Genomic DNA, 15,754 nt, shown 5'->3' on the forward strand with positions numbered 1-15,754 from the left:
GGGCACTCCCACGGATTTTGTTTTAGATGTAGTCCCAAACGATATTCCTAGTCATGTTTTTCTTTTGAAGGGAAAGCCTCAAGGCACTTTATTGTGAAATTATCGGAGTTACATCCTTAAAAGACACGTGAAAGAAGAAAACTAGATGGTTCATCGTCCCATCAAATACACCAACTGAATATCATAAGCATGCCTAGCTATATAGTGTGCCAAATTATTGGCTTCCCTCGAACAATGCTGGAAACGAATCAAAGGTATACCGTGTGCGAGTTGGAAACAATCCACGAGAGTAGCAGCATACGGTGCCAATACATCTGAGACTCCATTGCACACATCAATTACCTCCAAGCAGTCATATTCACAAATGATCCGTGGACACCCAATTTGATTCCTAGCCATGTCGGCTAAATAAAGCGACAACATTAACCTCAACAAAGAAAGTCTGTTGTGTTAAAAAAAACAAAGAAAGTCGGTTGATTCTCAACCTCAAAAAAAGAAAGAAAAGAAAGTCTGTTCACGCTTTGGTGCGTCCGGGGCCGAACCCGAATGGAAACTCGGGTGCCTTCCGGCACCAACTCGCGAGTCAGGGGGATATTTGCGTCTCCACCTCTCGCGGCCGCGAAAGCCGCCGTGCCGGCCCCCAACTCCTCGATAGGCCCCAGCCTATTTTACCCTCACAAAAAACACCAAAATACCCAGAAAAGACTAGTAATAGAGGGAGAGAGCAGCGTTCTCTCGCTCTCCTATCCTCCCCTCCCCTCCGGGCCATCCCACCCCCATGGCCTCCTTCCCCTCCCCCTCCGTCGTCGCCGCGGCAGCGGCCGCGCCCCCGCGCCTCGCCCCGGGCCTCTCCCTCTCCGCCGCCGCGGTGCACCACTCCTCCCACGCCTTCCGCCCGCGCGCCTCCCTCGCCCTGCGCCCCTCCGCCACCGCCGCGCCGGCCAACCCCCTCCGCTGCTCGCACCGCCGCGCCGTCACGCCCAGGTGAGCACGGACGCACGAACTCCCCCACGCCGCCTGCGAGGGTTCACCGGGTTTGTTAGCGAATTGCTGATTCGTCTTGCTGTGTGTGTGCCTGCAGGTCGAGGAGGCGGACGCAAGGGCTCGGCGCGGCGTCAGCGTCGGCCGCTGGGATTCTCGGCGAGGAGAGGGACGGGTGCCTCTCGTGCTTCCCGAGGAGCCGGAGGCGGGGGCGGCCGGGGCTCGCCAGGTTCGCGCCCTGCGCGCTCCCGCACACCTCGGGCTTATCGCTGCACAGCCAGTGGAGCGGGCCTAAGGTTCGTTTCATCTGAGTTGATAGATTATCAGGCAGCTATTTTTTTTCCTGTTATGGATTGCACGTGATGACTGCTAGGAAAAGTGTTTTGTTCCTTACTTCTCTTGGAGTATATAGGTTCTGCTTGGTTCCGTAATTAGTGGTGCAAATTATGGGGGGTATATGAGCAGCGCAATAAATGTGGACCGACCATCAGTATAGAAGTGTAAAAGATTTAAGCGTTAGTTTTTGCACTAAAAGGATTTCCCTGGTTTCGATGTCCATAAAGCCTGCACATGTTTGTTTTTTCATTAACTGTCAAGCTAAATGTTGAGCTTCACTAGTGGGAGGCAAATATTTGTATCAAGCAACATATAGCGAGAGGGCTGTTGCTTGTCGCCTTGTCGGTATTTGAGTATGCAGCAAGCAAAATGTTGAAGGCATTGACTTAACTATTTGATGTTTTTCAGACCAGGCGTAGTCATATATTACGTGCTGCTGGACCTGACGAACCACATGTTGCAAGTCCAACATGGTCTGAGACGGCTCTTGATAAACCTTATGATCCCACGGTTACGAACGGGGCGCTTGAAGATGTCCTGGACACTCCTCTTCCGTCCCATCCAAAGCTAATACGTGGTCAATTGAAGAATGGCCTCAGATATCTTATTTTACCTAATAAAGTTCCAGCGGACAGGTGAGGAAACTTCATTTTCACCTCATTTTATACACTGTAATACAATTACCAGAAGTGGGTATGACATGGCCGTACTGCCATAATCATTTCCCTTGCAACTGAATTTTTATTGAACCCTTTCTACATTCACAACCACAATTTCCCAGTGAACTAGCAATTTGTGTTGTCTTTTCTGTTTCACTTCAATGCAGTTTCAAAGATACATGGCAGAATAATTGCTGAAACTCTTAAATAGTTGAACAAGTACATGGTTTCAACCTGTCTTGATTTCTGGACCATAAAATTCTCATGCTTGTATATGGATGCATCATCATACATTGTGGCTTCCATTGCTCTCTTATTATTTTAATTTACTTTAAGAGACATTTTAAAGAACTATAGGTGAATCCGTTGGAGAATTAACCAGGACAGTGTTGATTTGAGTCCCTGAACATGGAAATTCTGCTCCGGTGTATGGATCCGCAGCAGCCAGTAAATATTAAACCATGCTTAATTCATGCCACACTTAAACTTTAGTTAAGTCAGACTAAGCAAAATTACTTTGATATACATATTTAAATATGTGCATGGTTCTAAGTATTTTAGTTTGCAGGTTTGAGGCTCACATGGAAGTTCATGTCGGATCAATTGACGAGGAAGAGGACGAGCAGGGAATTGCACATATGATCGAGCATGTTGCATTTCTTGGGAGTAAAAAGCGTGAGAAACTCTTGGGGACAGGTGCAAGGTCTAATGCATATACAGACTTCCACCATACAGTCTTCCATATCCATTCTCCAACTAAAACAAAGGTCCTTACTTTTGTGGCTTTTCTCAGTGTCAATTTTGGGTTGGAAATTAACTCTTGATGGTTTATTCGAGGCCATTGTTACTTTCCTATTTGCATACTTTCTTTGACAAGCACTTTCATCGAATGGATTTGAAAATGTATATGTTAGCTGCCAGACTTATATTCTGTGAATACTGATGGTTGAAATTAGATGTCTTCTCTTGTTTGTCTAGGGTCTGACATTTAGTTTGTCTTCCGTGTGGCAGGAATATGGTGAATCCTTACTCCCTTCTGTGTTGGATGCTTTGAATGAGGTAAGATCTTACTCAATTGCATTCCTATTTGGAGTTATAGGATGTATGCCAACCATAGGCTATCTTTTTTTGTTAAAGATATTTGAAACCACAAGCATATTCATTCTTTCTGTTAAAGATATATGAAACAGCAAACATATTCAAAATGGTCGGAGCAAATTAAAGACTACCCACCGCTGTCATTTAATGTTATTTGATACAACATTATCTTCAAACTGGTAGCTAAAATTTTGATGCATGCTGCAATGGCATGATATTAGTCTGTATGACAAATCTCTTCATGCTATTACGTAGATATATGAACAGGTTCTTCAATTTATTCCTTTCAGATAGCTTTTCATCCTAAGTTCTCATCGTCTCGCGTTGAGAAAGAGAGAAGAGCAATTCTTTCAGAGCTCCAGATGATGAACACAATCGAATACCGTGTTGATTGCCAGGTAAGTTTTTGTTCTTATTCTTTTTGGCCATGTTCCTGGGACAGTATTGAATCATTAAGACACTATCTTTCTGTACAATCAGTAATTATGGTTCCTATGCTTGTAGTTGTTGCAACATTTACACTCCGAAAACAAATTGAGCAACAGATTTCCTATTGGACTTGAGGAGCAAATACTTAAATGGGATCCTGATAAGATCCGCAGATTCCATGAGCGATGGTATTACCCTGCCAATGCCACTTTATACCTGGTAGGAGAAATTGATGATATTCCCAGAGCAGTGCGGGAGATAGAGGTAGTTAGAAATTACATCCTTTTAAGTATTGTTGTTGATTATTTAGCTGATTCCCCTATAGGATTAAGTTGCAAGCTGGTTAGCTGACCCATTTCAATGCAGGCTGTGTTCGAACATACACTTTCAGGAAACGAAGCAGCCCCTATGTCGTCTGGAAGTCCGTTTGGTGCTATGGCAAGCCTCTTTGCACCAAAGCTACCAGGTGGCTTGGCCGCAAGCCTAACTGGTGAAAGATCACCTGCCACAGATAAACTAAAACCTATAAAAAGGGAAAGACAGGCAGTCAGACCTCCTGTAGAGCATAAATGGTCTCTTCCTGAGGTTGATCAGGCTGCCAAGCCTCCAGTGATTTTTCAACATGAGTTGATTCAGAGCTTCTCTATTAACATGTTCTGCAAGGTATGGTTGCCTGCTACTCTTTACTCTTACAGTTATGTTCTGCGCCCTGTGGTTAGTTTACCACCAATCGTTCCATTAGTGTTCCTAGGGACTGGTTTCCGTTATAATATTTAATAGATATAAGCAAGCTGTATCAGCATTGCTGTAACGTGCACCACGTATGTTTCAATAGTGCAATTTTTTGCTAGGGTTAGAAAGTGTCATGTTGACAATAGTGCACTTAATTGTTCACCTTTAAAGATATTTGAATGGATTGTCTTTTTATTGCTACGAAAAAAATAGGAGGATTTCTGCAGTCAGGTTACTGCTTCTGTCTGTGAAGTTCCTTAATCATGCTTCGTATGTCTGACTTGCTTTCCATTTTTGGACAGATACCCGTCAACCAAGTTCGTACATACAAAGACCTGCGCAGTGTACTGATGAAACGGATATTTTTATCTGCTCTGCACTTCCGAATAAATACACGATACAAGGTTTGTGGTTTGGAGAAACGTTCATGATATATGTATAAGTTTTTCCATTTTGTTTGTTGCATCAGAACATAATATTTTCTGTGGTTTATAACTTTGTATCCTCGCATAAGCAGATTAATTCAAGCACTTCATACTTTCATATGTATGCACATTTGCACATGTTATTTTCTCGTTGTTAGGATCTTTACGCCCACCAGTCTACTACAACTCACATTAAATGTCACTCCAGTCCATACATAATATAATTCATACTTGTTTTGGTCTTTTAGGCTTTTAGCCGAGCTATTAGCTACTCAGGATGCATTATACTGGATATTGGACTTGAAATGCGAGTCAAATATCCAAGATTTCCAGTGAGGAATTAGCACACGTTAGCACTTAGCACACTATTATGTATTTTACAAGGAAATGGAACATATGAGTTAGTTACATGGTTTCTCTGACTGAATAAAGTTTTTTTTCCTTCTTTTATTATACAGAGCTCAAATCCTCCCTTTACATCAGTTGAGTTGGATCACAGTGACTCAGGAAGGGAAGGATGCACTGTCACTACTCTAACAGTAACAGCTGAACCCCAAAATTGGAAGAGTGCCATCAAAGTTGCTGTTCATGAGGTTTGTTTGTGCCTTCATGGCTCAATTACTCTGTATGTTTTACAAATATAGTTTGAGCTGACTGTATTATGTCATTCAAATATGGATCAATTACCTAGAGAACATGAGTTTGAATCAGTACACTACCATCTATATTCATCTATTGCAATTGGCATATGAGGAAAGTCCTGTGAAATTTAAGTGTTGGTTTAGCACGTACATCAAGAACATTACCCTTTTAGCTACAAGAAATTTTTGAGGACAACATTTGTTGAAGAGAATAAATGATAATTGAATGGAAAATATTACAGCAAGGTTGTCCTAGCATGACAGCTTCACAAGTCAAGCCTAGCTTCGTCTGTGACCTGCCTAAGCCTACTAGCCCAGTCTAATATGGCACGATCCAAGTTCAATCTTGGAAATCCAGGCCAAATGCGAGCTTTGAACCAACTGTAGCCAGATCAAGTTTGACATTAACCCAGGTCAAGCTTGAACTCAAGCCAACTCAAGAATTTGTATCAGTAGAACTGATGGATGTGCAGGTAAACGGTTTCTACTGGTTTGACGCAAAAGTTTCTTGACAGTGAGATTTGTGCTGCACAAATGCCTTTTACCTTTTATTACTTGAGCCATTTTGTCGCAAATGTTTCTTTACTGTTTACCAACTTCTCCTTGTGCTATTTTAGGTTCGGAGACTCAAGGAGTTTGGTGTCACAATGGGAGAAATGACCCGTTATATGGATGCACTGATAAAAGATAGTGAGCAGCTGGCTATGATGATTGATAGTGTTCCCTCAGTTGATAACTTGGACTTCATTATGGAGAGTGATGCACTTGGCCATACAGTCATGGATCAGTTGCAGGGACATGATAGTTTGCTTGGGGTTGCCGAAACTGTCACACTTGAAGAGGTGCTAACATAATCATTTCTCATATATATGTCATATTAGAAACAAATGACATAAATGCATTTTACTGTCTATTACTCCCTCCGTTCCAAATTACTCGTCGCAGAAATTGATGTATCTAGAACTAAAATATATCTAGATACATCCATACCTGCGACAAGTAATTTGGAACGGAGGGAGTAGCTTTTAATGATACTATTAAACACATTTTTGCCATATGTAGGTTAACACCGTTGGTGCAGAAGTACTTGAATTTATTTCGGACTTTGGGAAGCCCAGTGCACCACTTCCTGCTGCTATTGTGGCGTGTGTACCTAAAAAGGTCCATATCGATGGAGTAGGTGAAAGTAGTTTTGAGATATGCCCAGAAGAAATAACCGAGTCCATGAAGGCAGGTCTTGAAGAACCCATTTACCCAGAGCCTGAGGTATCTTAGTTATTTCTGATATCTTTTCTTGGTTCTGAAACTATACTAACTTGGCTGTAGATGTATTTTGGTGTCACTAATAACTGTAAAGTAACATGTTATTGATTGTTATTATGATTGCAGCTTGAGGTGCCAAAAGAGTTGATTACTCAATCAGAACTTGAAGACTTGAAAGTGCAACACCGACCATCATTTGTTCCTTTCAAAGAGGATGATGTGGCGAAAGTATTTGACAATGAAACCGGTATAACACAACGTCGCCTTTCTAATGGAATTTCCGTCAACTACAAGGTACTTTAGTTCACTTCTAGAGATGGAAGTTCTGATGTAATTTAGCTTTTATCTCATGTTCCAGACTAACATTTTAATGATGATTCATGATAGATCACGCAAAATGAGGCAAGGGTTGGTGTCATGCGGCTGATAGTAGGTGGCGGGAGAGCCACCGAAGATTCTGAATCGAAGGGATCTGTTATCGTTGGTGTTCGTACTTTGAGTGAAGGTGGCTGTGTTGGTAACTTTTCGAGGGAACAGGTACCCCCTACTATTCAGTTTTATGTCCATGCCAGTCAAGCTTCCCAAACTTCAAACTTACCGATTATGTATGCATAAACATTTAGACTAGTCACTAGTCACATGATATAGTCTTTTATGTAATTCTAGCTTCAAATTATAATTCATAAATCGTATAATATACAATGCCCTATGGTTTAATTTTCTTACAATAGCCTATGGTTTTTGTTTATATCTATCCCGTTCATCCCCACTAGCTTTGATAATATTCATATTCATGCATGTAATCCACTTGTGATGTTCACATATTGTTTTCCTTTTATCTTATTACTGCTGAGAAATCGTTTGATAACATTTTCTTATAATCTGCATATGATTTTTATTTCAGGTTGAACTTTTCTGTGTGAATAATCTTATAAACTGCTCGCTGGAATCCAATGAGGAGTTCATATTTATGGAATTTAGGTTTGCTTTGAGAGATAATGGCATGCGTGCTGCTTTCCAGCTCCTCCATATGGTCCTTGAGGTGTGGGTTTAACTTACTACATATGTCACCTGTCTTGCTATAAAAATATGAGTTTTCTGAAACATGTAGCTCTTCCCCTTACATATATATATATTTCACTTTGTGTTACAGCATAATGTGTGGCTAGAAGATGCATTCGATAGAGCTGCTCAACTATATTTGTCTTACTACCGGTCTATTCCCAAAAGTTTGGAACGTGCCACGGCTCACAAACTTATGGTAGCCATGTTGAACCATGATGAAAGGTTTGTAGAACCATCACCACATTCATTGGAGAAGTTGACTCTTCAATCAGTTAAAGAAGCTGTCATGAACCAGTTTGTGGGTAGCAACATGGAGGTTTGTTGAGTAGTTTGTCCATTCTGAGTCTCCTTTCTCTACATCTCTTTGTTCTAACATTCTTTTAATCCTTTTTTTAACTTAATGTTGAAAATATTTTTTTCAGGTCAGTGTAGTTGGTGATTTCACAGAAGAAGAGGTAGAATCTTGTGTTCTTGATTATCTTGGGACTGTAAGCGCTGCAAAATCTTCAAACAAAGAGGAACATATTGAGAAGATTTCCTTCCTGCCATCCCCATCGGATCTGCATTTCCAGCAAGTATGAACTGTCATGCAGCCTTCATAACCATCTTTTTAATATGTTGAAGCATTCATGAAAAAAAGATGGATATTTTGGTACTTCATTAAAATCATGTGTTTTAAGCCTCAGGGCGTGTTTGGTTCTAGCCCAAGCTTGCCCTGCCAATTTTTTTGCTAGCCTAAGTTCTGGTTGAGCTTTTGGTTGCCATGAGCTGGCTAAGATTGGCAAGAAAAATGAATTTAATAGGCAAAGAGCAATTAACATGCCAAAAAACAGTAGCCATCCTAACAAAAGACCAAATCTAAACATATTCATTTAACCGTGAATTCTTTCCCAGGTATACATAAAGGATACAGATGAGAGAGCTTGTGCATACATTGCAGGCCCGGCACCTAACCGATGGGGGTTTGCTACTGAAGGAAAAGATCTCTTCAATGGCATTCGAAGTTCCAGCGCAGATGGTAACTATAATTCAATATGTGTGCTATTCTCTGACATGAGCCACACGACTGACTCCAACTCAAGTGCCATATCTTGAATTAGACCTAATTTTTGTTTTTGTTTGAGGATTTTCCCACTACTCATCTGTTAATGACCTTGTGGGTATAAACATGTGCACTGATATTTGTCGTACCATCTTAGCAGAAATCTCTGCACCGGCTAACTCGGGGAAGACACATATTAACGTTCGCAACCATCCTCTTTTCTTTGGCATCGCTTTGAGTTTGCTGGCTGAAATTATAAATTCCAGGTAAAGCATTTCAGTGCATTTTTTTTGTTACATCATTGTAAAGCTCTTCCATACACAGTACACGCATAATTCTTTTTTGTTAAATCGTTATGAAGCTCTTCCATACACAGTACATGCTAATATGCTACAAAGTGCATGGTGTGCTTACTTTCGTGTCCCACCCTTGGATAACTGGGTCATGAGTTGTTGCTTATGCAAAAATCGTGATGATGCCCTATGTATTCTATTAAGCGACATTCATGGTTTCATGTCTTATTGATGTCCCTGCGAGATGCTTGGTTGCGTGTCATGATTCACTTTGATGTTCTGTTGGTTTTTACCTGATAAGACTAACATGATGGGCTGCACCTTTTTTCTCTCAGGCTATTTACAACAGTGCGAGATTCAATGGGATTAACCTACGATGTTTCTTTTGAATTAAATCTTTTTGACAAACTGGATCTTGGTTGGTATGTGATCGCGGTAACTTCAACTCCGAGCAAGGTAAAAGCTGTGATCTTGAGCTTGTCTTACTTTGTTCTTCCGCTGCTAATATCTGCATTTTGCGATCTTGATGCCAGGTCCATAAGGCTGTTGATGCGTGCAAAGGTGTTCTCAGAGGTTTACATCACAACAAAATTGTTGAAAGGGAGCTGGATCGGGTTAGTCAAAATTCCGTACCACCTCCGAGCCATAATATGTGTCGCAGTTTTGAACTAACCACAGTTCAAAACTGCAACACTTATTTTGGATCGGAGGAAGTACTATTTTTCATCTGTGACAATTCTTGCTAATCAGGGCCATGTTGCTTAAATGGTAGTCTAACAGGAGTGCACATTTTTATGATTGCATATGTTGTTCAATTTTTCTGTACTCAAGTTGAATCCACATCTTAAAGAAATGCATATGTATTGTATTACTAAGCTCAGAGCTTTAAACGTAACTATGAGAACATACTTCTTTGCTTGTTAATTTGGTTAGCATTTTTTTGCATGTTTCAGGCAAAGAGGACACTGCTGATGAAACATGAGGCAGAGACAAAAACAAATGCCTATTGGCTTGGTTTGCTAGCCCATCTGCAGTCTACATCCGTGCCGAGAAAGGTATTCTGTATGTGAGGTTTATAAGTGCATATTCTATAGGAAACTAGAACAGAAATAGACCCGACTCTCCAAGCCCTGGTTTCACGGAGACTCCGGCTGCATAATCCTTGTGCCACTTTACTGTGGTGAACTCCATGTAGTTACTCTGACTAGATTTTCTTGATGCAAGTTTTCTAGACGAACTTCTGAAAGCCTGCTGACCCACGACCATCTCGATGATAGTTATGATCATGTAATTATTGGTTGAGAAGTTTGTTGATATATCAAGAAGTTCCAGGGGTTGCTGTATGAGTAGCAGAAGGAAAACAAATAAATCTACTCCCTCCGTCCCAAAATAAGTTGTACTAAATCGGCGACACTTATTTTGGGACAGAGGGAGTTCTTTTTCTTTTTTTCGAGAAAACGCAGAGGACTGTTGCGTTTCATTGCATTGAAAAGATAGGGAGGGGACAGAGGGAGTATGTTCTATGCTCTTGGTTATACTCCACCAGGCTGCAAGTATGACTCTATGGTTTGGCTGACACTTGACCATGCACTCAGGGCATTCAGTGTGTTTACTGAACCAAGTATAACTAAACCTTCTGCTTTAAAAAAAATGCTGACTTGGCCAAGACCCTGCCTCTGAATAATTCGGGCTGTAGAGCCTTCCCTAGAGGAAATTTTTAACAGCAGTTTGCATTACATGTATCTGCCAATGTATGATCACATGTTAAATCTGTATAGATTGTATCTTTTTCGTGTTAGATATTATCATTTGTTGGATCCCAGTCCATATCTTATCCTTCATTAGTTTTTTGTGCTATTAGTTTCCATACTAGTTTCATTTCCTCTTCTCTTGTTGTATCACTGTCTTACTGTAGTTCATCTCTTCCAATTAAATGCAGGATATATCCTGTATTAAGGAATTGACAACATTGTATGAAAGTGCCACAATTGAGGACTTGTATCTTGCATATGAGCACTTGAAAGTTGACGATTCATCTTTATTTGCCTGCATCGGGATTGCTGGTGCTGAATCTGGTGAAGAAGTGAACGGTACGTAATAAAAACATTGATGATAAAGTTGCACAGTTTGTATGAATCTTATTCGGATTTGAGCAAAGTTTAGTACATGAAAATGGCCGTATATTGTTTATTTGTTTGCTGTATGGTAGATGCATTTTTTACATCAGAATTTGTAGTTTCATCCATTTATTTTTCATTTAATTGTCAGCAGATGATGAGCCTGAGTTGGGGCTTCCTGGTATGGTTCCCATGGGAGGTCGGGGTCTATCTACTATGACCAGACCAACCACATGATCTCTACACATTTTCACGCCCCAACTTTCTCAAGGTGTGTAACATTGTTATCAATTGAATCATTCCATATCCAGTGTTATACAATGCTTTTGTGAAACCTGCAGACTTTTTTTTTCTTCTGATTATAACTGGCCCCATACACAGGTATCAAGTATCAACCTAGCTCCTGAAGAGGGGATCTGCATTGCCATGTGGAGACTAGACTGATGGCAGTCGTTTGCTAGCGGGTAATGTCCACCCACTGGTTTGATTGGATCAGGCCGATAGTTATTCAATGCACATTGCAACAGAAAGCGTTGGTTGTTGCATTTTGTCCGAGAAACATTGAGTTGATTGTTGGCAAGGTCTTGAAAGGTTTACTTGGCAGGCCATGCCCACATGTATAGCGGTGAACGATTTGATTCTTGCAGGTTCCTCGGTTGTTGTAACTTGTAACTAGGATTCTTCAGGTCATTGCAGAAGATATAGGATGACAGTAGAGAATCAATCACTCCCAAGACACTGTGCAACGGCTAAGTAGCACAGGTCATTGTAACACAATAACGGTGAAATAATAAATAGCATAGGCTCGTGTAAGTTTTTACTACTGTTATTTCTTCTCACAGTTGTAATACTTGAGGTATTTATAATGAGAAAGATACAGAGTTTTGGTTATAGCTACTCTGGTTCCACTATTTTGGGAGCCTTGGCTGAATTATGTTTTGAGCCTGAGGTGTCAAATTGAATGCTCGCGGCCACGGGAGCCCCTCTGGGGCATCCGATAAAATATCAGGGAAAAGATCAAGTTGATTATTCGCTGATGGAGTTTCGTCCAAAAGCTCGGGTTGACGGGGAGAGACGACACTGCTGGTTTGCTGAAGTGGTAGGTTGTCATTCACGTAGTTGATCCTGTTGGCCACATGAACGCTACCTGATGCCGCCGCAGTCCACGGTCCGCGTGGTCCATGCGGGGACGGAAGCCGTACCCGTACGCCTGCCTCTCGTCCACTCACCGCGGGTCAAATGCGTCAGCCAGGGCTTCCAGAAACAACGCCCGCCGTGCAAGCATCATGTGTGTGTGCCACGACCAAGTCTGAAGTCCCCCTCTCGCCAGCACGAGCAAGGGCAATGGACATGAAAGAGAAACCCAGTCGGGGAACGAGCAATTTGCAACTCGCTCGTTCAAACTTCTCCCGTGTCCAGTTTTTTCAAAAAGAATGCATGCATGTAGCTAGCATGTTGAGAAGACCAGGAGCTGTTGCCACTGGCACTGCGACTTTGTGATCACGGAGGGAGGCCTTTTTTACAGCTCAGACTTCCAGTTGGGGCGTCGGTGAGATGCTCGTGCCCGTTCAGCCTAGCGCCGATTCTCTCAGCGGAAGTCGTACAATCTGGTCGGCACTCGGCAACCGACGGCACAGACCAAAATTAAGTCAAACAAAAGGATATTACATTCAAAAAGAAAAGGTGAAGCAAATATATAAATGAACGAAAAAACTGTGTCAAGAGTGGGATTTGAACCCACGCCCTTTCGGACCAGTACCTGAAACTGGCGCCTTAGACCAACTCGGCCATCTTGACTTGGTGATATAGGTGCGTATAAAGTTTATTTGTTAGTGTAGCAGCCTGTGCGCTCCACCAACGATGCGCATATCCACCTGCCGTTTGGCTGACCAGACCAGTACCTTCTCCGTCAGTTGAAGTCCACAAGATGATTTCGACATAGCTAATCCGTACCCACCACTAATTCTGCCACGAGAGATGCTCGATGCTTCAACTATTTCCATTTTCTAAAGTCTCCTCCCCTAAATACAAAATAATCTTAGGCATCACGACACAACGGGGACAAAAAGAAGACATGCGCGATAGTCAACCGAATATTATCACATGATCTCAAGCCGACGCCTTTGACCACTAGCCCAACACAATCAACAAAAGTAGAAGTATGAACAAATCATATATGGGACCACATTTCAATTCCCTTTGTTACCAAATACTAGTACATGTACAATGGCAAATCAACCAAACGACATCCCTATCTACCTTTTTTGAATTTTCCTCACCAACACCACTGTTCCAAAAAATGGTTAATGCGAAAACAATAGTACAGAAAAAATTAATCCTTATCACAAAATCTTATGATTTCCTTCCATTTTATCACTCGGCGTCGCCTGCCTTTTTTTCTTATGAGCATTGCGTCACTCCGCATCTTCTTGGATGGTGCTGAGCGGCTTGAGGGCCTTCCTCGCCGGCGGAAACGCAGCCACGGCAGCCTTCTTGCCGATCCACGCCGGACCACCCGAGGCCGTCGCAGAGTACTCCCCAAGGGTCCTCTCGTTCAGCTTCGCGTTGACCTGTGCGTCCACGTCGCCACGCCTGCCCTCGGCGTGCACCGGCGTGACGCGCACCTTCCTGATGCCGGCGCCGCGCCCACGCGGCCGCGCTCTAGTCGCCAGCGCCTCGCTAGCCCGCACCGCCATGGCCGCCATGTCGGCGCTCGAGAGGGGCCGCCCGAGCATCGCCTGGGGGAGCACGAAGTATATCTGGCCGGGACGGAGCAGCTCGCCGCCGCCGAGCGCCGGCACGTCCTCGTCGAAGTAGAGCGCGTCGGAGCTGCACAGGAAGAACGAGTCGCCCGCATTGCCTGCGCGGAGGACGTCGGAGACGCTGACAGGCGAGGAGGCGGCGAACTCCGTCAGCGAGCCGTCGGCGGCGATGACGCGGGCCGACGACGGCTGCTGCTGGGGCGCGACGCTGCTCCGGTGGTTGTGAGAGAGACCTGATCCCATCCACGGTTTTCTGAATACAGGTTGAATGGTTTTGGTGTTTGGTGAGGACGGGACGCGGAAAGAAGCTGTATATATAGCCACGACGCGCCCAACGTGGAGGACAGTAGGAGTCCAGGGCACTCCTTTCTTTATTTATTGCCGCTCCCTTGCTTTTGGTGTTATTGTGAGCTTGTCGCCCTTCTCGATTCTCAGTTTCTCATGGTGGGCACTCCTTTCTTTATTTATTGCCAAAGCAATCTTGTTTTCTGCCACTTAAATGTTGCAAATAGTGCCTGAGTATAACTGTATAAGGATACATGTACTCTAATATTTCCCATCTATATACGAGAGTTAGACGCATCCTAGTTTGTTCTTCGAAATCCGGCAAATAAGATTTTCACTTAGAGAGCCAATGGTGTGATCGCGACAAACTTTTCATATAAAAACATTCCCTCTGTTATATTGGTGTAAAAAGGTTAGCCAAGGAAAAATTCCATGGTATTGTTGGTCGAAAAACAAAATAAACACTATAGAAGTTACTACTCGCATTTTTTTGTCCTTGAGATCCCCCCCCCCCCACCCCCCAAAGCCAACAGGAATTCTTTTCCTCGCAAAACATTTTAGGTATAACAAAAGGTCAAGTTTATTTCAGATTGTTTTTAGAAATTTTGACTTTTTTCAAATTACTATTTTTTCTTTCATACCAAGTGTATATGCACCTAGGAACCGGAGAATATTTCATCGCAGAAACCGGCCAATAAACTAGTCGCAAAGATAAAGAAAACACATGCATTCCAATTTCCAATTAACGAAAGATGAAGCCAATCAAAAAATTCTACTGGATCCGCTTCTGGTGTAAATGATAGTCCACTTCTATTCCTCAATTATAAGCATTATGTATTATCATAGGATTTGCTAGATGGCATCGGGATGTGGGATCAACACAATGCCTCTTTCTTTCACGTAGTAATACGTGTCTCATTAATAATATAAAAATTCAGTTACAAGCCACGTAAATATCGATATTACAGGATTGAAAAGATATGATAATCCTATGCAAAAGACCAGCGCCTGACCCTCTCCACTATGAAAAAGGAGATAGATCACCTCTTCACCCGAGCTCGACGCGGCTCCATCGCTGATCAGCAGCTTTACGGATCTCTAAAGTAGTTTGCCTGAAGTAAAACCATTGTCGTTGAAAGAATCAGACCGAGGCAACGTGTTCTCAGACATGCCATCGAACTCCAGAACTGACACCCCCACATGACTAATCGTCGGAGAAGGAAACCAGAACTGTCAGCCTTCAACCACAAACCCAGCACAAGATGCATCATCTTTCAGCTGTCACTTCCGTAGACAAGCGTCTGCGCGTACTCCTGGACGACAAAACCTCCCTGCTCCACCATGACGTCGGAGACAACGCCGCAGCAACGGGGATGGAGCAGAAGGAGAGACACACCTGATGGAGTCGCCGTCGCCGCCTCGCCGACACCATCCATGAACCCTAACATCGCCGATCTGAAGGATCGACAAATACATGATGCCAGCAACTCTGAAACGCCGCCATGAAGGACACCGCCGGTGTGAAAGTGGAGTTGAGGCAAATTTATTCATCCGGATGCCGCTCCCACTACTCCAACGATGCACCACGACCTACAAATCTAAATCCTAACTACGGAGCGAATGAAC

General features: G+C 42.9%; 2 protein-coding genes and 1 non-coding gene across 4 annotated transcripts; 1 reads left to right on the forward strand and 2 right to left on the reverse strand.

The window, feature by feature from the left end:
* Positions 1 to 688: 688 nt before the first annotated feature.
* LOC123148380 (stromal processing peptidase, chloroplastic) lies at positions 689 to 11,974 on the forward strand. Of its 2 annotated transcripts, none has more exons than XM_044567771.1 (25): positions 689 to 984; positions 1,082 to 1,277; positions 1,726 to 1,952; positions 2,545 to 2,743; positions 2,988 to 3,035; positions 3,365 to 3,472; positions 3,579 to 3,767; positions 3,870 to 4,166; positions 4,538 to 4,639; positions 5,119 to 5,253; positions 5,919 to 6,143; positions 6,364 to 6,567; positions 6,691 to 6,858; positions 6,952 to 7,101; positions 7,469 to 7,606; positions 7,718 to 7,945; positions 8,052 to 8,204; positions 8,524 to 8,647; positions 8,829 to 8,937; positions 9,300 to 9,420; positions 9,498 to 9,578; positions 9,918 to 10,019; positions 10,904 to 11,054; positions 11,236 to 11,352; positions 11,463 to 11,974. In XM_044567771.1, the coding sequence occupies exons 1-24, from the start codon at positions 779 to 781 to the stop codon at positions 11,316 to 11,318; spliced, it is 3,744 nt and encodes a 1,247-aa protein (XP_044423706.1). In that variant the 5' UTR covers positions 689 to 778; the 3' UTR covers positions 11,319 to 11,352; positions 11,463 to 11,974. The 2 variants fall into 2 exon arrangements, with proteins under 2 accessions (XP_044423706.1, XP_044423707.1); XM_044567772.1 differs by having other exon boundaries at positions 8,832 to 8,937.
* An 823-nt stretch (positions 11,975 to 12,797) lies between these two features.
* TRNAL-CAG (transfer RNA leucine (anticodon CAG)) lies at positions 12,798 to 12,878 on the reverse strand. Its single transcript has one exon. It is a non-coding gene; the product is annotated as a tRNA-Leu (tRNA).
* A 378-nt stretch (positions 12,879 to 13,256) lies between these two features.
* Positions 13,257 to 14,125, reverse strand: LOC123152269 (uncharacterized). The gene has a single exon (XM_044571858.1). The coding sequence runs from the start codon at positions 14,084 to 14,086 to the stop codon at positions 13,496 to 13,498; it is 591 nt and encodes a 196-aa protein (XP_044427793.1). The 5' UTR covers positions 14,087 to 14,125; the 3' UTR covers positions 13,257 to 13,495.
* Between the last annotated feature and the right edge of the window lie 1,629 nt (positions 14,126 to 15,754).

The sequence above is a fragment of the Triticum aestivum genome, chromosome 7A (assembly GCF_018294505.1).
Source record: "Triticum aestivum cultivar Chinese Spring chromosome 7A, IWGSC CS RefSeq v2.1, whole genome shotgun sequence".
Lineage (NCBI taxonomy): Eukaryota > Viridiplantae > Streptophyta > Magnoliopsida > Poales > Poaceae > Triticum > Triticum aestivum.